The sequence below is a fragment of the Chiloscyllium plagiosum genome, unplaced genomic scaffold (assembly GCF_037043375.1).
Source record: "Chiloscyllium plagiosum isolate Xiang-an unplaced genomic scaffold, Cpla_swu_hap1 HiC_scaffold_43, whole genome shotgun sequence".
NCBI lineage: Eukaryota > Metazoa > Chordata > Chondrichthyes > Orectolobiformes > Hemiscylliidae > Chiloscyllium > Chiloscyllium plagiosum.
This window is the reverse complement of record NW_028270181.1, coordinates 10,666,280-10,687,233: the sequence shown is the minus strand read 5'-3', so window position 1 is coordinate 10,687,233 and position 20,954 is coordinate 10,666,280. Positions and strand designations below refer to the sequence as shown.

Here is a 20,954-nt window from a genome sequence, read left to right as displayed (position 1 = left end):
ACCTGTGAAATAACGCCTATTTCTTTACTCTGATATAGAATCCCTACAATGTGGAAGCAGGCCAATCGGCCCGTCACTGACCCTCTGAAGAATATCCCACCCAACCCACCCCACTGTACTCTATACCTGTAACCCTGCATTTTCCATGGCTAACCCACCCCGTCTTCACAACCCTGGACACTGTGGGCAATTTAGCATGGTCATGCACATCCTTGGACTGGGAGAGGAAACCCACACAGACACAGGGACAATGTGCAAACTTCACACAGACATTCACCCAAGGGTGGAATTGATCCTGGGTCCCTGGTGCTGTGAGGCAGCAGCGCTATCACTGCGCCAAAGTGCCACCCTATGGGATAGGTGTAATGATGGCAAGGCTGAGATTTGTTGCCCATCACTCATTGCTCTGGAACTGATTGGCTCTCTAGGCCATTTCAGAGTGCTCATAAGAGTCAACCATGCTGCTGTGGGTCTGGAGTCATGTGTAGGCCAGACCAGGTAAGGGCGGTTGATTTCCTTCCCTAACGTACACTAGTGAACCAACTAAGTTTCTGCAATAATTGCCATTGTCGCCATTAAACTAACTTTTAGAATGAGCTGCCAGAAGAAATGGTGGAACCTGGTACAATTACAACATTTAAGAAGCATCTGAATAGGTGCATGAATAGCAAAGGTTTAGAAGGATATGGGCCAAATGCTGGCAAATGGGACTAACTTAATTTGGGATATCTGGTTGGCACGGATGAAGTGGACCAAAGGGTCCGTTTCTTGCTGTACATCTCTATGACTCTCCAAATGTGAGGAAAATACATATGGTCTGTTTCTCTGAAGAAAAGACCAGTAAACGTTACAATTGACATTTTTGGCCCAAGCTCATCTTGTATATCTGAAAGTGGAGCTGGAGCATGACTGTTCATCTCTAAGCATTAAACTGTGAGACCACAAGAGGAGAACTAGCCAGTTTGGCCCGTCGATTCTGTTCTGTCATTACTATTTTTTTTACTGATCTAACCTCTGTGAATATATTAGCCACCAACCACATGCACAAGTGGAAAATTGCAATTCTGAATTCTAAATAAAGTTTGTGAATGGACACTGCTGTTGATCCAGTACTCAAAATCTCACAGGCTTTGCGCCTGAACTTTAACCATTTTCTGCTGAAACTGGTAAGGTGAAAAGCAGAATGCAAGGGCTTTCCTGATTGTTTGGAGAGTTTTACTTACTTGATGGAAGGTGCAATGCGGTTGTCATGGAAATGTGTCGGCAAGAATGCTTGTGGCTATAGCATCATGGACCCACCTGTAGATAGCTGCTATTTTCTGCTGGCAATGCATAATGTTATCCTCGTGTTTGGAGTCACAGAGTCATACAGCACGGAAACAGACCCTTCGGTCCAACTGGTCCATGTCAACCAAATATCCTAACCTAACCTAGTCTCATTTGCCAGCATATGGCCCATATCCCTCTAAACCGTTCCTATTCATATACTCATCCAGATGCCTTTTAAATGCTGTAATTGTACCAGCCTCCACCAATTTCTCTGGCAGTTCCATAAATGCACCACCCTCTATGTGGAAAAAGTTACCCCTCAGGTCTTTTTAAAATCCTTTCCTCTCTCATCTTGACCCTATGCCCTCTAGTTTTGGACTCCCCCATCCTAGGAAAAAGACCTTGTCTATTCACCCAATCCATGACCCTCATGATTTTATAAACCTCCATAAGGTCACCCCTCAGCTTGTGCTGCTCCAGGGAAAACAGCCCCAGCCTATTCAGCCTCTCTCTATAGCTCAAGCCCATCCAATCCTGGCAACATCCTGGTAAATCTTTTCTGCACCCTCTCAAGTTTAACAACATCCTTCCTATAGGAGGGAGATCGGAATTGTATTCAGAATTCTAAAAGTGGCCTCACCAATGTCCTGTATAGCTGCAACATTACATCCCAGCTCCCATATTCAATGCTCTGATCAATGAAGGCAAGCCTACCAAATGCCTTCTTCACCACCCTGTCTACCTGCAACTCCACTTTGAAGGAACTATGCATCTGCACCCCTAGGTCTCTTTATTTAGACTACCATTAAGCGTATAAGTCCTACCCTGGTGTGCCTTACTGAAATGCAACACCTCCCATTTATCTAAATTAAACTCCAGCTTGAGCATCAGATCATGTAAATGATACTGGGGTGTTGAGCAAGAGAGAGCATAATATCCAAAAAGAAAACAATCATTGGTTTTTCCACTGTTCTCATTTTTAAACAAAAAATCTGATTGCAGCTCCCCTTGTGTCTGCCTCCAACAAATGTGGCTGATTGCCGATACAGGCACGATGGGCTGAATGGCCTTTTTCGGGAGGCCCTGCCATTCTGCTTTTCCTTAAGTGCTCATAAATTGATAAGAATTCCCGTTTTGTGATGAGAAAGGTGGTCCCACATTGCTTTCTCGATTGATCTTCTATCCACACACTTGGAAGCCACTCCAGCTGCTCAAATTCCTTTGTTTGGGATCTCACAGAAATCGTGTAATAGCCTACGGGAGTTTGCATTTTTAAAAAAAACCGTTCCCCAATTCATCAATCGCATTACAGCCAAATTGCATTGAACAAAACACACGTTGTTAAAGAATGACTTGTATGTTAAAGGGGACCTTAATCAAAGTGAATATGATACAGGAAAGACTAAATCTCAAATGCTAATCAAGCAAGTTGGAAAATTGGACAAGTTGTTAAGAGTGGAAACCAGAAAGTTGAAATTGTCTCCGGCTTGCTGCAGTGCTCCAGTGAAGCTCAACACAAGCTGGAAGAGTAGCAGCTCATTTTCCACTTGGGAACTCTACAGCCTTCTGGACTCAATGTCAAGTTCAATAATTTTAGGGCTTGAAGCACCTTCTTCATGTTCTTACCCAACCCTCACACACCAGGCCTTGTTATCACATGGTCTGCTATTACACCCAACCCATTGTCAGCAACTAATCCCCATTAATAGCTCGCCATTCATTCCCCCAGGCTGGTCGTTATCCAATCCTTTGTCCAATAGTTCTTTTTTCTCTCTCTCTCTGGGCTCTATCCCCACCTGTTTTACTTTTTAACCCCTGCCCCCACCCTAACTTCTACATAAACATTTTTTTTCTAGCTACCATCAGTTCTGAGGGTGAATCACTGGACCTGAAATGTTAACTCAGATTTCCATCCACAGATGCTGCCAGACTTATTGAGTTTCTCCAGCAATTTCTGTTTTTGCTTCTGATTGCCAGCATCCTCAGCTGTTTGGGTTTGCATGGAAATTGACTGCTAAAAAATAACTATGGAGTGTAAAAAACTAATGTTTTGTAGGTCACAGTTTTGATCTTGTGGTTGGAAGGGAACTCGTCAAGTCTTAATGTCACAGGTTGGGGGACCATTCTACTCATTAGAAGCATACTGGCTCAGTAAACTTTTCTCATAGAACTGTACAGGCTTTATAGATAGATTGCTTTCCGCCTGGGTGTGCAAACAGTCCAGCTCTTTAACTGCCACATCATTTTTCAGTGTTGTCCAAGAACAGTAAGCCAATCCACACTACGATCCTGAACCCTCACGTCCATCTGATCGGGGAGGATGCTGCCTGTATTGCCTACATCCGGCTAACGCAGTACATTGACAGTCAGGGCAGGCCAAGGACCACGCAATCTGAGGAAACCCGCGTCTGGCATCGTCGTGAGGGCAAGTGGCAGAACATACACTTCCACTGCTCAGGAGCTCCTGCTGCTCCACTTCAGTGAATACGTTCTGCAGGTAGGACCATCTCCACACCTGGTCACCCATTAAGGTGTTTTCTTCTCCCTCTTCATTGGCTGAGGGACGGGTAGACAACCACAGCACAGACACTGAGCGAGAGGTGTGGCGGCATGGGTGAGGTGACACAACCAGGGATTGGCTAGGTATGTTGCCACCTTGGACTTCATTCCAGGAATATGCCACAAAGGGGGTAAAGGGCACAGAGTGCGTCCTGTCCTTCCAGCATCAGAACTGGCTTTTTGGAGGCAAGTCTCCCAGCGGAGTCTGCACTTCATATTCAAAGTAATCTGCAAAAGAAGCAAGAGTGAAGTGAGGAAAACATTTTCACTCAGTGAGTTAAAGAGGGTGGCATAGTGGCTCACGCGGTCAGCACTGCTGCCTCACAGCGCCAGGGACCTGGGTTCAAATCCACCCTCAGGTCTGTGTGGAGTTTGCACATTCTGCATGTATCTGTGTGGGCATCCTCCTGGTTTAATCCCACAGTCCAAAGATGTACAGGTTAGGTGGATTGGCCATGCTAAATTACTCATAGAGTCCAAGGATGAGTAGGTTATGTTGATTAGCCAAAGGTAGCAATGCAGGGTTACAGGGATGAGGGATGGATCTGGGTAGGCTGCTCTTTGGAGAGTCGGTGTGGATTTGATGGGCCGAATTGCCTGCTTCCACACTGTAGTGGTTAGGGTATAACATGCACTACCTGGAAGTGTGGTGGAGGCAGGTTCAACTGAGGAAGGTGTTGAAGGATTAATTGGTTAAAAAAAAAAGTGCAAGGGCATTGGGAAGAGATGGAGGATTGACATTAGGTCATGATGCTCATTTAACAAGCTGTACAGGGATGATGGACCAAATGGCCTCCTCCTGTGCTATACCACTCCTGTGATTTTGTAAAGAAATGTGTTAAAGGGAGCTTTAACCTAAATGTATATTCTAAAGGAAAGACTAAATCTCATTCTAATTTATTCATAGTGGGGAAAGAAGTGACAATTCAGACCGTTAGCACAAATTATTAAGATTGGAAATCTGGAAGGTTAGATTTTGATGGCTGGGAAAAGCAGGGAGTGTAAACCTGATGTATTGTAGATCATAGTTTTGACATAGTGTCAGGAAGGGAACTCATAAACCTACAATGGCACAAGTTGAGGGGCCATTTAGCTGATTATATCCATACCAGCTTACTGCTAAGCAGTCCAGAGTGGATGAATTTCACTGTATTCTCATAGAACTATAGAAGCTTCATGGACAGATTAGCGAAATTGGGAATATCCATATTGCAATTGTGAATCTCTTTAAACAGATACATTTCATCAAACTTGACCAACCAGAATTAATTACTACTTTAGTTTATAAATCACACTTACAAACATCCATTATTTCCACCAACAACAGTCAGTAGCAGCATGTGTACCATCTACAAGATGCACTGCAGCAACTCACCAAAGAACCTTAGGCAACACTTTCCAAACCCACAATCAATTTCTTGTAGAAGGACGAGGACAGCAGATACATGGGATTACCACCTCCAAGTTCTCCTCCAAGCCACTCACCATCCTTACTTGGAAATATATGCCGTTCCTTCAGTGTGGCTGAGTCAAAATCCTGGAACTCCCTCTCTAACAACATCCTTGATGTCGCTTTACCCCAAAGATGGCAGCAGTTCAAGAAGGCAGCTCACCAACACCTTCCAGAGGGCAACTAGGGATGGGGAATAAATGCTTGCCCACTCTGCATGTCCCATGAGTGAATTATTTTTAAAATTGCCATTCTTTCAGTGCCGCTGGGTCAAAAACCTGCAATTCCCTCCTTAATAACTCTCTGGGTGTCTTTTCATGTCACAGTTCAAGAAAGCAGCTCACCACCACCTTACCTAGGGCAGTTAAGATGAGCAATGAGCAGTTAATGCTGGCCTAGGCAGAGACACCCACATCACATGAACAAAAAGGAAAACATTTGGATTTGACTTCATGGTTTGCAATGTAATAGCTGGGTTTCAATCTAGTTTCATTCACAAGGAGTGCAAATTCCAGCATTCAGTAAGTTAAAGATGAGAGATTCACCGGAGTTTGGTGAGCATTTGAAGGAGCACTTTGCTATTTTGGGAGAGGTTGAGGTGAGTGGGGAATGACCCGATAGTCACATTGTTTAATTTGTAGCTGTGCTTCTGAAGCAGGGAAATGCAATGGCAAGCCTTGGCACAGTTGGGAGAGTCTATCCCAGAAGAAAACAGAGCAGTAACACATACAAATGACACATACTGATCCAACTTGTCTTGTGTACTTCAAAATAGAGCTGCAGTACATTCATTCCCAAGTATTACTGGATCGTTATTCCCTTAAGTTTGTGCGCTTTTGGGTGCGCTGAGTTCACTCGGATGCTGCCCAGTAACACAAAATACAAAGTGAATGCATAAGGGCTAGGAGCAGGAGTAAGCCCATTCAGCCCCTCGAGCCTGTTCCGCCATTTAATACAATCATGGTGGATCCCATCTTGGCCCCAACTCCACTTTTCTGCCCGGTCTCCATAACCCTTAAACAATTAAAAATGTAGTTCCTCCTTAAAATTATTCAATGTTCTTCATAGAATCCCTAATGTGGAAGTAGGCCATTTGATCGATCAAGAACAGCATTCCACCCTATCCTTGCATTCCACATGGCTAACCCATCTAGCTTACACATCCCTGGACACTACGGGCAATTTAGCATGGCTAATCCTCCTAGTCTGAACATCTTTGGACTGTGGGAGGAAACCGGAGCACCCAGAGGAAATCCACGCAGAAGGGGGGAGAGTTTGCAGACTCCACACAGGTGGAATCGAACCTGGATCCCTGGTGCTGTGAGGCAGCGATGCCAACCACTGAGTCACCGTACTGTCCAACTCTGGGGGAGTGAATTCCACAGATTCATGGCCCTTTGAGAGAAGTAATTCCTCCTCATCTCTGATTAGAATCTGCCACCTATTATCCTAAAACTGTGCCCTCTCATTCTGGAATGCCCCACACAAGGAAACATCCGCTCTACATCTACTTTGTCAATCTTGTACACCTCGATTAGGTTCACTTTGTCAATCTTGTGTACCTTGATTAGATCTCCTGTCATTCTTGTAGCCTGTAGCGAGCATAGGCCTAACCTGCGTTGTGTTGTGCTTTGCAGCTTGGAGGTGCTGGAGTAGACTTCTCGTCTAGGTAATGGACTGGAGCCGATCACTGTCGTGGGTGAACTCTTGAAAAACAGCAGCGCCATGCGCCAATCTGCATGTGTATGATGCTGTGGTGGCTGCCTATTTGTTGTTTTCATGGATCCATCGTGTTTGTTTCTGCTGTATGGGAGGTGTACAGATAAAATGGCTGCTGTAATGTGTACCTACTTACCTGCTCGATGGCAGTGGTTCAAACGAAGTAGATTCGGAACCTGTTACTTGCCAAAGTACAGACATCCATAATTTGAAAATAAAGTAACTTAAAAGTCACAAAACTAACAGCTGGTGTAGTGCTCAGAGATCTCTCTTTTTTTATACTTAAAAAAAAGAAAGAAAATATACCATTCTTGTCGAGATTTAATCAAGGTTAACTCTGATCAGTAACTGTCACTATGAGAGTAACATTGTTATAGTAGGTTCAAGTCAAAATGTCAGAAGGGTACCCATGCATATTGTAAGTCCTTCTGTCACTGAGGGTTAAAGATGATGATTGTTAAGTCAAGGACCCTCCTGCAGTGTGTTAAGCAACATTTGTTGAAGGCCAAGACATCGCTGTTCTGTGAAACTGAAACTTAAAAAAATTAATAATAATATTTCTAGGCAATTGTATTTTTTTCTCTCTCCTAACAGCCTGTTGCAAAGTGAAGCTGTGATCTCATTTCTAAAAATGGAACACACGGAAAACAAAGAAGTATTTTTTTCTCATCTGTTAACTTTTCTTCCAGTGTTCTCTGCAGCAGAATTAATATGAATGTATAATATTGAAGTTCTTGTCGTGGCCTAAGTGCAGTAAATTTATCTTTGGTTTAAAAGATGGTAAGTCATTTGCATACAGAATTTTGCAGTATATTGTAATCTAGTTACTGATCACGACCATTAGAGCTGCCTGCAGGTTATACTCTGCCTTATGTCACCGAGGTATAGTGTCGATGTATAGCGAGATAACAGTATCCTATTCGGAGTATAAGATCAATCATGAGGCCCAGGGTGTTTACACTAATAGGCACCACTGTGCCAACTGGGAGGGGGCTGGCCACCTTGGGAGAAAATGGTCACACATTAAAAATATATATGCAGTTTTACAGAGGTTATGCATGTATTGTTTATGGTCAATATTTTCACTGTATGTGTTTACTTGACAGAAAATAATGATGTACCTAGTTCTGCATCTTTAACAATCTTGCACAGTCTGGACAGTATGTACTACATAATTTAAGCCTGAGCTTGATATGATAAAATTCCTGTTTAAAAGAGGCAACGTAAATTAATTGCATTGTTACTGTATCTTATGGGGCTAATATCTTATAGTTTTAAATAAGGCAATTGATGCAGGATTTTGCATGATATTAAAAAAAATCCAGTGTTTGTTTGTTATGAATGTTGGTAGATCTTCATAGCTTTGTTACTATAGGACTTGATCTTTAAAGAAAAGTATTTAATAAAAAAAGAGAACCAATGCATCTTGTTTTAACCGCTGCAGTCGATGGATGTTTACCTTAAACCTGCTTAAATTTGTCTGGCAAAAAAAAAATTGTCAATTAGTAAGGAGCATTCTTAAAACTTTTAAGAGTACGCGGTATTCAGTGTTTTCAGTTACTTCACTAAAAAAGAGAGTCCAAAATATGTGAAACTGAATGTAGTTGTCCTTACTCAAACGTCTCACCAGAACCAGTCACAGTCTCTGCAGCTTCCAATTGCAAACCATATGTTTTGCATTACTTCAAGATTGGCCAATGTCAACGTGATTCAATAGGACAGGTTAGCAGGGTTTTAGCCTCCTGGTAGAACAGATCAAGTCAGATACTATTTGGGGTTGTCCTTGTTGGGACTATTATGTTACATTTTGGAAGCCATTCTGCCATTTTGCTTCATCTCGTAGTTCATCTACACTTTGAATGATTGCGAAATAAAACTAGTCTTGCATTCAGAAGTCACGTCATTTGCACCTCTCTCAGGGTGGGCTGAGTCAGAGGAAAAGCCACAGGCACAATCGGAAACACTCATCTGTTCCAGTTGCACTGAACAGTGATTTAAGCACAAAGACCAAATCCCCAGCATTTGCCCATTTTTAGCTCGCAACGATAGCCCAGTGCTCCTGAGAGCATACCTGAATCAGTCTCGCCAAGTTTCACTCATTTTGAGACTCAATACTTTTAGTTACCTAAATGTAACCTGTTTCTGTGTGTCTCGCACTTTTAAAATAATAAACACAGTTCTGTGGACATGTTTGGGTTTGTCTTGCTCTTTGAGCCTGTAGCATCTCATTCTCTGCAACCAGGGGAAAGGGACCAGCTGGAAAGCTTCTCAGAGATGTGTGCGTGTCACACTGGCATGGGGTTATCCCATGTGTGTTCAGCGTTTGATCGACTTTTCATCCCCACGACAAACTGAAATATGTTTGGAATGTTAAAAGCGTCATCATGATGTGGGAGACAGTATTTATTTATTCCAAAGTGACAATTTCTTCACCTGCAGCAAGGTTAGGCATGCTGATTAGTCTAGGCGAAAGTGAGGACGGCAGATGCTGGAGATCAGAGTCGAGAGTGTGGCGCTGGAAAAGCACAGCAGGTCAGGCAGCATCCGAGGAGCAGGAGAATCAACGTTTCAGGCATAAGCCCTTCATCAGGAGCCTTATTTTGGCTAAAGATTTTGGATTTTGCTAATCAGCATTAGTGGGAGCATTGTAGCAGTACTGTCACTGGGCTGATAAAGCAGAGGCCCAGGCTACTGCTCTGGATAAATAAGGCATAAATCACACCGTGACAGCTGACAGAACTTAAATTCACTCATTATTAAAAACTTCTGTCAATAACGGTGACAATTACTCATTGTAAACAAACATAGAACATTACAGCACAGGACAGGCCCTTCGGCCCTCGATGTTGCACCGACCTGTGAAATTAATCTGATGCCCATCTAACCTACACCGTTCCATTATTGTTCATATGTTTGTCCAATGTCCATTTAAATGCCCTTAATGTCAGCGAGTCTACTACTGTTACAGGCAGGCCATTCCACACCCCTACTACTCTCTGAGTAAAGAAACTATCCCTGATATCTGACCTAAATCTATCATCTCTCAATTTAAAGCTAGGTCCCCTCATGATAGCCTTCACCATCCAAGGAAAAAGGCTCTCACTGTCCACCCTATCTAATCTGCTGATTATCTTATACATTTCGATTATGTCAACTCTCAACTTCTTCTCTCCAACAAAAACAGCCTCAGTTTCCTCAGCCTTTCCTTGTAAGACCTTACCAGGCAACATCCTAGTAAATCTCCTCTGAGCCCTTTCCCAAGCTTCCACATCCTTCCTATAACGCGGTGACCAGAACTATACGCAATACACCAGGTGCGGCCTTACCAGTGTCTTGTACAGCTAAAACATGACCTCGTGGCTCCGAAACTCAATCCCTCTACCAGTAAACACCAACACACCATATGTTTTCTTAATAACCCTATCAACCCAAGTGGCAACTTTCAGGGATCGGGTTCATTTATGTCTCTTAGAAAAGGAAATCTGCCATCCTTACCTGGTCTGGCCTACATGTGACTCCAGACCCACAGCAATGTGGTTGACTCTTAACCACCCAAAGAAATATCCTCGCAAGCCACTCAGATTAAGGGCAGTAAGGGGTAGGCACTCAGTACTTGCCACATCTCGTGAAAAGTCAGTGTCACATGACACTAGGTTATAGTCCAACAGTGGGCGGCACGGTGGCACAGTGGTTAGCACTGCTGCCTCGCAGCGCCAGAGACCCGGGTTCAATTCCCGACTCAGGCGACTGACTGTGTGGAGTTTGCACGTTCTCCCCGTGTCTGTGTGGGTTTCCTCCGGGTGCTCCGGTTTCCTCCCACAGTCCAAAGATGTGCAGGTTAGGTGAATTGGCCATACTAAATTGCCCGTAGTGTTAGGTAAGGGGTAAATGTAGGGGTATGGGTGGGTTTCGCTTCGGCGGGTCGGTGTGGACTTGTTGGGCCGAAGGGCCTGTTTCCACACTGTAATCTAATCTAATCTAATCTAATCTAAAACAGGTTTATTTGAAATCAAGCTTTTGGAGCACTGCTCCTTCATCAGGTAGCCTCTACCCCCACCTGACGAAGGATCAGTGCTCCAAAAACTTGTGACTTTAAATAAACCTGTTGGACTATAACCTGGTGTCATGTGACTTCTGACCTTGTCCACCCAAGTCCAACACCAGCCACCCCCACATTACATCTCATTGAAATAACAAAATAAATCAGAATCTTTGACATAGTTGAAATGTATAGTAAATGGTAATTCCTAGAGAATATTGTAAATAGGGAACTTCCCCTCACATCGTGGTTAACATAGAAGTAAAAAAGGACTGAAACCAGAATCCATGCTTATGACAGATAAACAACAAACTTTCTTTCCACAAAAGTTGTGAGTAGTGAATCAACTACATCAGCAGATGTCATGTATATTTCCTCCTTGCTATTTAACCTCTCAATGTTAGATATAAAAATGAATTCAGGTAAGTATAGGCTTTTTTCTCCATTTACTATGAAGGTATCTTTGTTTGGCATCTCTCAAAATTTACCAAACCAGCAAATTAATTTTCTGCAAATTTGATTTGAAAAAAACACTCTGCAAACTTGATCCACACACTATGAAGAATTGAAGAGTAAATTCCTTGAAGTTTTGTCTTCCTTTTCCAATTTCTAAATCTCCAATTTTACATTTGACCCTGCAACCTTGACATTTCTTGGTGAACCACGCTCTCGTATTTGACAGTCAAGTTTTACCAGGTTTGCTTTGACAACACCACTCAACTTACCAACACCAAGATGGAAGAGAGAAAGGACATAGAAAGAGAAAATCTCCATTGCCTCCAATTCCCATCCCGCCCTGACTTGGCACATCTCTGGAATTCTTGAACATTGTTATGATATAGAAACAACAACCAATCATGTTTCAACCAGATGCTACACTTTAGTCAAAAGGTAATATTGTGAATTTCAAAGAATATTCTGTCCCAATTCGAAACCACTCTGTTTTAAAGTGGGGTGGCTAGTACTGTTGCCACACAGCGCCAAAGACCTGGGTTCGATTCCACTCTTGGGTGCCCGTTCTCCCTGTGTTTGCTTGCGTTTCCCCTGGGTGCTCTGTTTTCCTCTCACAGTCCAAAGATGTGCAGGTTGGGTGGATTAGCCATGGAAAAGGCAGGGTTACAGAGTGGGTGTCGGTGGAATGACCTTTGGACGGTCACTGTTTTCTCGATGGGCCGAATGTGTATGGGATTTTATGACTCTAGATCCCAATACACAGTAAGCAACTGATCTTAGCCATGTAACCATGATACAGGCAAGCAGGGTGCTATTGTCAAAAGTGGATTCAATTTGAAGTGCGTTCACATGTCTCTAAGTCGGCCTGCTTTGGAGTAGTTTTGACCTCAATGTCCGGGCCTTCCACCACGGAATGAGGCATGATTTATAGATCTTTACAGCATAGAAGAAGGCCATTTGACCCATTGTGACCTTGGTGGTCAATGAAGATCTGAATAAACTAATCCCATTTTCCAGTTCTTACCCAGGAGGTTATGACAACACAATTGAACACCTAAGTACTTTCTAAATGTTATGAGAGTTTTGAACGCAACCACCCATTACTGCAGAGAGTGCCACTCTCTTGGTGAAAATGTCTCCCCTTAGCACAAAGCTTTTTACCCTAAAGCTATTCCCATGGTTACTTGACCCCATTACTAATGGAAGTATGCCTTCCTATCCATGGTATCTCTGACCCTGATGACCTTATACACTTCTATCAGGATCCCTCTCAAACAAAATCTTGAAAAAGGGAAGGTGAGAGAACCTCAGAAATATTTGGAACAATTTCCAGATTTGAAAAAGGCTCTGCCCTCAGATTGATGTTGAGTTGGCTAATCTCAGCCACAGTTGACATCATGTCTCGGAGTGGGAGCAGGGGACTTAATGGTCACGATTCCCACTCAGAAAATCCTGAAGAATGAGAAGAGTGAAAAATCAGTCAATGGAATTAGGAAGACTACTATTTGTGAGACAATTTCACAATTATTTTCATTCATTGATGGGATGTGGGAGTTGCTGGCTGCTCATCCCCAATTGCCCTCGAGAAGGCGATGGTGAGCTGCCTTCTTGAAATGCTGCAGTCCATTTTTTTTAGGTAGACCCACAATGCCATTAGGAATGTCCAGGATTTTGACCCAGCAACACTTAAGGAATGGTCATATATTTTCAAGTCAGGATGATGAGTGGCTTGGTGGGGGAGCTTGCAGATGGTGGTGTTCTCTTGTATCTGTTGTTCGTGTCCTTCTAGATGGGAGTGGTCATGGGTTTGGGAAGGTGCTGTCTAAGGAGTCTTGGTGAATTTTTGCCGTACATCTTGTAGATAGTACACACTGCAGCTACTCAGCATTGGTGCTGGAGGGAGTGGATGCTTGTGGATGTCATATTTCCTCCCAACTCAATACAGCGTAGCCAATTTGTGCTTCCACAAATGATAACTTGGAAATAATCAGATGTTTTGGGGATGTTGATTAAAGGGTAAATGTAGCCAGGATGCTGCAAATGAGGTACATGATCTGATTCAACTGTTTTAATTGGGAAGGGAATTTTGATCAAGACATTAAGTAAGACTAAATAAAAAACTGAAAGAACTGCAGATACTGTAAATCCGAGACAAAAACAGAAATTGCTGGAAAAGCTCAGCAGGTCTGGCAGCTTCTGCGGAGAGAAATCAGAGTTAACGTTTCGCTTCTGTTTTTGTTACTAAGTAAGACTGCTTTACAGTGTCATCCGCCAGGGCTAATCATTTTGAAAGACAATGCAGCACTGTGTCAGTAATGCTCAGGAGTGCCTTAGCCTTCATTTTGTGCAAACCAAGAACTTTCAGAGGTACAAGTGCTAACAAACAAGATGACACATATACAATGAATCATGGTAGAAGTCTATCTGAAATTAGTAGCAGGTTGGAAAGGAGCTCTGGGGTCTTATTGTTTGAAACGGATTATTGAATCAGTACCAGTGTGAAAATTTGTATTCCCTGAAATGCTTACAATCAAATCCATCACTGGAGCACTACTCAGTCAAGTAACCCTGAATTTGCACCAGGTGTCAACTGTCTTCATCAGGACTACTCTTGCCTTAGACTTGGAGGCTCGCTCCCAGACCTTAGCACAAAACTCAAAGCTGACGCTGCACTGTCGCAGGTGACATCTTTCAGATGAGTCATAGAGTGTCATAGCATGGAAACAGGCTCTTTGGTCCAACTTCTCCACTCCAACCAGATATCCTAACCTAATCTAGTCACATTTGCCAGCATCCCTCTAAACCCTTCCTATTCACATACTCGTCCAGATGCCTTTTAAATGTTGTAATTGTACCAGCCTCCACCACTTCCTCTGGGAGCTCATTCCATGCACGTACCACCCTCTGCTTGAAAACGTTGCCTCTTAGGTCCCTTTTAAATCTTTCCTCTCTCACCTTAAACCTATACTCTCTAGTTTGGACTCACCTATCCCGGGGTAAAAAAGGCCTTGGTCTCTTGTTAAATAAAGGGCCCTATCGTTTTCTCCCGAGGGTCAGGTCAATGACATGAGGGGCAACATTGTTTTACACAGAACAGTTTGTGTGTGGAATGACCTTCCAGAGGAAGTGGTGGATGAAGGTGCAGTTACAATGGACATGTGGACATGGACATGAATAAGAAATGTTTGGAAGGATATTGGCCAAGCACAGGCAGGTGGGATAAGTTTAATTTGGAATTATAGTTGGCATGGACTGGTTGGACCAAAGGGTCTGTTTCTGAGCAGTATGACTCTGTGACCACCGTGAAGAGCTCTAGTGTTATCTCTGGCATACTGGCTATTATTTACCCTTCAATCAACACCTCCAAGTTATCTGGTAGATTCCACGTTACTGTTACTGTTGCTCAGAACTTGCAAGTGATTTGATGTGTTTTGTGCAACAACGACTACACCTTAAAAGGTACTTCACTAGATGTAAACTGTTTTGAGAGCTCTTGGGGTCATAAAAGGTGCTATTTAAATGAAAGTCTCTTGTTGGATTTAGTGGTAATCAATACATAATAGTATTTGTTATCAGTGAAAGAATTTAATGTTTGTTTTACCAACAGTTAATCCCTGCTGTCTGTGTGACTATGTAAACTGTCACATTGCAGGATAATAGTATGTACTTCGCCAGAAAGATGGATTCTGATAAAGGAACAACAGTCCCTTTACACGGAGTGAAATAAAGACATTGACATGAACCACTAGATGTCAGTGTTATATAAAAGATTCCATTTAGATTCAACATGCTTTTCACAACCATGTTATCGGACTTCGTTTGAATCTTACAACCTACAGTACTTAGATTAAAGCACAACAAAGAACTTTTTTTTAGATTAGATTAGATTACTTACAGTGTGGCAACAGACTCTTCAGCCCACACCGACCCACCGAAGCTCACCCACCCAGACCCATTCCCCTACACCTAACACTACGGGCAATTTAGCATAGCCAATTCACCTGGCCTGCACATCTTTGGACTGTGGTAGGAAACCGGAGCAAACCCACGCAGACACGGGGAGAATGTGCAAACTCCACACAGTTGCCTGAGGCAGGAATTGAACCCAGGTCTGCTGGCACTGTGAGGCAGCAGTGCTAACCACTGTGCTGCCCATTGTGCACAGTGATGCAGCTGAATTATCTTGAAGCTAGTAATTTGCTTGCTTACTTATACAGTGGAACAGTATGGTGAGTACTTCCATGAGAAGTGCACAGCTTGACACTACTGTTTTTCTTCTGCCTGCCTTTTTAACCCTCTTCCCCTCCCAGTATCTGGTTTTCTTGGCATTGCTTTCAGCAGTGCTGATCTATATTCTGCAATTAGCACCTTCTCTGGGCCTCTCTAACTTCACTTCAAAACCCATTATCATGCCCTTTGTTCTGCACGACTTGTGGTCTCCCATTTCCTTCATCCTCTAACCTTCCCTCCTGTTCCACTGTTCTTCTCAACCTAGCACTGGACCAAAAAGTTGACCTTTCTTTCGTCTCCCTCTTCAATTGTGAAGAAGGGTCATATTAGACTTGAAATGTTAGCCCTGATGAAGGGCTCTTGCCCGAAATGTCGATTCTCTTGCTCCTCAGATGCTGCCTGACCTGCTGTGCTTTTCCAGTGCCACACTCTCGACTCTGATCTCCAGCATCTGCAGTCCTCACCTTCTCCTAATATTAGCCCAGTTGGCACCATGTCTCGGGGGTGGGGTAGGGCTGGCTAGACCAACATTTATTGCTCATCCCCCCATAGAGTCATAGTCATAGTTTAGTTTGGGATTATGGTCGGCATGGACTTGTTGGACCGATTGGGTCTGTTTCCGTGCTGTATGACTCTGTGACCACTTTGAAGAGCAACAATGCTATCTCTGCCATACTGGTCATTATTTACCATTCAATCAACATCCCTAAATCAAATAGTCTGGTCGTTTCCAAGTTCTGTTTGTCAGAGCTTGCTGTGTGCTAATTGTTTGATGTGTACAGCATGGAAATAGAACCTTCGAGCCAAATCGTCCATGCTGACCAGATATCCTAAATGTATCTTGTCTTATTTGCCAGCATTTGTCCCATATCACTCTAAACCCTTCCTATTCGTATACTCATCCAGATGCCTTTTAACTGTTGTAATTGTACCACCCTCCACCACTTCCTCTGGCAGCTCGTTCCATACGTGCACCACCCTCTGTGTGAAAAAATTGCCCCTTAGGTCCCTTTCAAATCTTTCCCCTGTCACCTTACATCTATGCCTCTCTAATTTTGGACTCCCCTACTCTGGGAAAAAGACCTTGACTATTCATCCTATCTATGTCCCTCATGATTTTATAAATCTCTGTAAGATCACCCCTCAGCCTCCGACACTACAAGGAAATAAGCCCCAGCCTATTCAGCCTCTCCTTATAACTCAAGCTGTCCAATCCCGGCAACCTCTTTGTAAATCTTATTTGAACCCTTTCAAGTTTTATAACATCTTTCTTATAGCAGGGGGACTAGAATTGAGCGCAGTATTCCAAAAGTGGCCTAACCAATGTTCTGTACAGCTGCAACATGACCTCCCAACTCTGATACTGAATGCACTGACCAATAAAGACAAGAATATTAAACAGCTTCTTCACTATCCTGTCTACATGCAACTCCACCTTCAAGGAACTATGAACTTGCGTTCCAATGTTTCTTAGTTCGGAAACACTCTCCAGGATCCTGCCATTTCCTGTATAAGTCTGGCCCTGATATGCAAAATGCAACGCCTCACACTTATCTATATTGAACTCCATCTGCCACTCCTCAGCCCATCTGATCAGACCTGCTGAGTTTCTCTAGCTCTTTCTGTTTTAATCTCAGATACCCAGCATCAGCAGTATTTTGCTTTTGATGAAATGATTGCCTTACAAATTTTCACCTGTGAGCCATAACTCTAATAGCAGTTACTCTTGCCTCTGACTCTACACCCAGGGAGCTGAGCACAATATCTAAGCTGATATTTCAATCCGTACTGATGGACGGAGTGCTGCACTGTCAAAGGGCGCTGTATTTTGGATGAGATGATAAACCGAAGCCCCAATTTCCTCTGAGATTGTTATAAAAGCTCTCGTGTGCTACATTGAAGAAAAGCAGTGTAGTTCTCCCCCCATATCCACATTAGCTCTAATCTAACGCATGATTGTTGTCTGCATCTCTAAAACAAAATTGGCTTAAAGAAGGCACTCATTTTCCTTCTGTGGGAAATGAGGAAACTCACAGATCAGTAAGTTTCTTTATTAAATAGACACGTGGATTTGATGAACAATCCAATGAGCCACTAAACAAAAAAAAAGAGCTGCAGATACTAGAGATCTGGAACAAACACAGAAAATACTGGAGTAACTCGGCAGGTTCAGGCAGTATATATGGAGAGAAAGCTGAGTTAATATTTCCCATCCAGCCCAGGGGACTTATCTACTTTCACACCCTCTCGAATTGATAACATCTCCTCCTTACTAACTTCAATCCTTTCCAGCCCAATAGCCTGGATCTTAGTCTTCTCCTTAACAATATTCTCCTTTTCCTGAGTGAAGACAGATGAGAAATATTCATTTAGCCCCTCTCCGATCTCCACAGAATCCACATACAACTTCCTACTTCTGTCTTTTGACTGGGCCAATTCCTACCCGAGTCAACTATAAAAACTTTACATTCCTGCATACCTCGATAATCTTTCATCGGGTCACTTGTTGAATGCTAGCCAATTCTCTGGGAGAAAAGCGAATGAGAGGCAAAAGTTTAAATAAATAAATGAACTCTCTTAAGAAGCTGAATGCAAACAAAAGCCAAACAAGATAAGAAAGGACTCAGAAAACAACTGAGAGGTAGCTCTGAAATACTGTTCAAGCGCAGCAGGTCAGGCAGCATCCAAGGAGCAGGAGAATCGACGTTTCGGGCAAGAGCCTGAAGAAGGGCTCATGCCCGAAACGTCGATTCTCCTGCTCCTTGGATGCTGCCTGACCTGCTGCGCTCTTCCAACAACACATTTTCAGCTCTGATCTCCAGCATCTGCAGTCCTCACTTTCTCCCTGAAACACTGTTCACCAAAGCTAAGTGAAAGAGAGTGGTCTGATGTACAGGGGGATTGAAACATCACCCAACTTCCTGGAATGCTAACATTAAATATGACATAAGTAGCAAGAAAGCAGGATATCATTAATCATAGAACAGGTGGAAATAAATGCACAATGTTCAACAAGTCATTTGAGGATTCTCTGTGGAAACACAAGCCAAATAAACAAAAGTGATTAGATTTCACTGTTACCTCTGAATGAAAGAGTTGTGCCATTGAACAAAAGGGCACAAATGATTGTTGCATCTGGGTGAAATTGTTGAATATAATAGCTAAAGCTGAGCAGAATAAGGTTTAGAAGTGACAGAACATTTCAGGAGCAAGCATGCCAATAGAAATAAGACTGCTCCCAGCAACACAGAGCAATGCTCTGAATGTAAGTGAGCATTCAGACTAGCATCAAATGATGTCCAACATACTTGAGTTCAAAATGAGGATATGGAAATTTGAAACTCTGAAATCAAAGCAACTCATGTTGGACATACAATGCCCTTGTTGTGCATTTCCATTCTTTTCTAGGTCAGCCTGAGTGCTTGCTAACATTTCAGTTGAGATTTATTCACAGGAAATGGTTATGGAATGCATTATTTGCCACGGATACTAGATGAAGATTAAGATTGAGTAGTCTATTCACATAGATAAGTAACTTTAGCGTTGTAAGGGAAGTTAAAAATAGAGTACAATAGAATGGAAGAGATCCAAGAAAACATAAAATAACATTGATTAACGAAGTAATGTTGGCAAATGGAATCTGAATTGCATATTTGCTTGGGTTCAAAGGAATCTAAGTAAAGCCATCAAAAGGAAATAGGTTTAAGCTTCCAATTTTTGCCACGGTTGCTAAAAAAATACTTCAGTCCATTTTGCGTCAATGCTGGTCTCTCACAGATAGATAAGGAGAATAAACTGAATTGTATGATCACTTGTGGTGTGCAATTTAATAATTCTCGTTAGAACTGCAGATTCTTTCAACTTCTTCCTGGCAACACTTGTGCACCAGAAGGAATATTTAGCATTTATAAAAGTTGGGAAGTATTGCTGCAACCCTATAAGGCATTAGTGCACCTGAAGTATTGCATACAATTTAGTCCCCTTACTTGAGGAGGGATTTAGCTGCATTGAAGGCAGTTCAGAGGAGATTCACTGGATTGATTCCAGAGATGAAGGGCTTGTCCTATGAAGAGATATTGAGTTGTTTCAGCCTATACTCTCCGGAGTTTAGAAGAATGAGAGGAGATCTATTTGAAGTAGACAAGATGCCCAAGCGGATGTTTCCTCATGTGGGGCAATATGAAATGAGAGGGCATACCTTTAGGATAACGAATAGCAGATTTAAAACAAATGGGGAAAAATTACTTCTCTCAAAGGGTCTTGAATCTGTAGCATTCATTCCCCCAGAATACGGTGGATGCTGGGATGTTGAGTAAATTTAAGGAAACGATAGACCGATTTTTAATTAGTTGAGTAATGGGTTGAAGGGCTATGGAGAGCAAGCAGGAAAGTGGAGTTGAAGCTGAGATGAGATCAGCCATGAGCATGTCAAATGGTGGAGCAAGTTCAAGGGGCTGAATGGCCTACTCCTGTTCCCAGTTCTTATAACCCCTTGCACCCACTGTCTCTTCCACTCTGTTGTATGCTATTTTACCTGCTCTTACAATGCTAAACTTACTTATCCACATGAATAGACTATTCAATCTTAATTGGCAAACAACTCATTCAATGAAAATTTCATGCCAGTAATGCCCAACTGAAATGTTAGCGATTCTGGGCTCATCCAGGAAATATTGGAAATACACAGCAAGGGGATTGGATGTCCAACACTTGAAGTGGTAATGGATGCAACATTGCTAGAAGACCATAGCACCATCCACTCATTATGTGTGTGCATTGATAAGGGTAACACATCAGGGGATAGCATAGTTAAGGCGGGTTTGTCCTGCAAATAACTGAAAGCTCCATGTAGTGTACTTAAAGCGACTTAGAATATCAATGTTGGAGAGGTCAGATGCAAGGCCTGTTCTCCTAAGGGCAGAAAAGGTTGAATAGTTTCTCCTGATCTGTGCTGTTTCCACTGGTAGGAGAGTTGTAACCAGGGGAGTCAAATTTAAAACAAATGGCAAAAAATATCAATTGGGAGATGAGGAAAATCTTTTGGATCGACAAGTTGTGATCAAGAACAAAAACCAAATGAACTGCAGATGCTGTAAATCATAAACAAAAAAAGTAATTGGGTTGTGTTGTAATAACAGACTATGAAATAACAAGCTGAAAATGTGTTGCTGGAAAAGTGCAGCAGATCAGGCAGCCTCCAAGGAACAGGAGAATCGATGTTTCGGGCATAAGCCC

The 20,954-nt window shown here is 42.7% G+C and overlaps 1 protein-coding gene and 1 long non-coding RNA gene across 4 annotated transcripts in view; one reads left to right on the top strand and one right to left on the bottom strand.

Annotated features, from left to right (window-relative positions):
* camk2g2 (calcium/calmodulin-dependent protein kinase (CaM kinase) II gamma 2) overlaps positions 1–9,183 on the top strand; it is a 353,326-nt gene extending 344,143 nt beyond the window's left edge. For all 3 annotated transcript variants that reach the window (XM_087982388.1, XM_043679072.2, XM_043679073.2), the window contains 2 exons: positions 3,521–3,766; positions 6,916–9,183. In XM_087982388.1, the coding sequence (XP_087838514.1) occupies positions 3,521–3,753 (233 nt within the window). In that variant the 3' untranslated portion in view covers positions 3,754–3,766; positions 6,916–9,183. The remainder of the gene's footprint in view (positions 1–3,520; positions 3,767–6,915) is intronic.
* LOC148137434 (uncharacterized) overlaps positions 3,783–20,954 on the bottom strand; it is an 82,819-nt gene continuing 65,647 nt past the window's right edge. The window contains exon 4 of the long non-coding RNA XR_015754247.1: positions 3,783–4,056. This is a non-coding gene — a long non-coding RNA (uncharacterized LOC148137434). The remainder of the gene's footprint in view (positions 4,057–20,954) is intronic.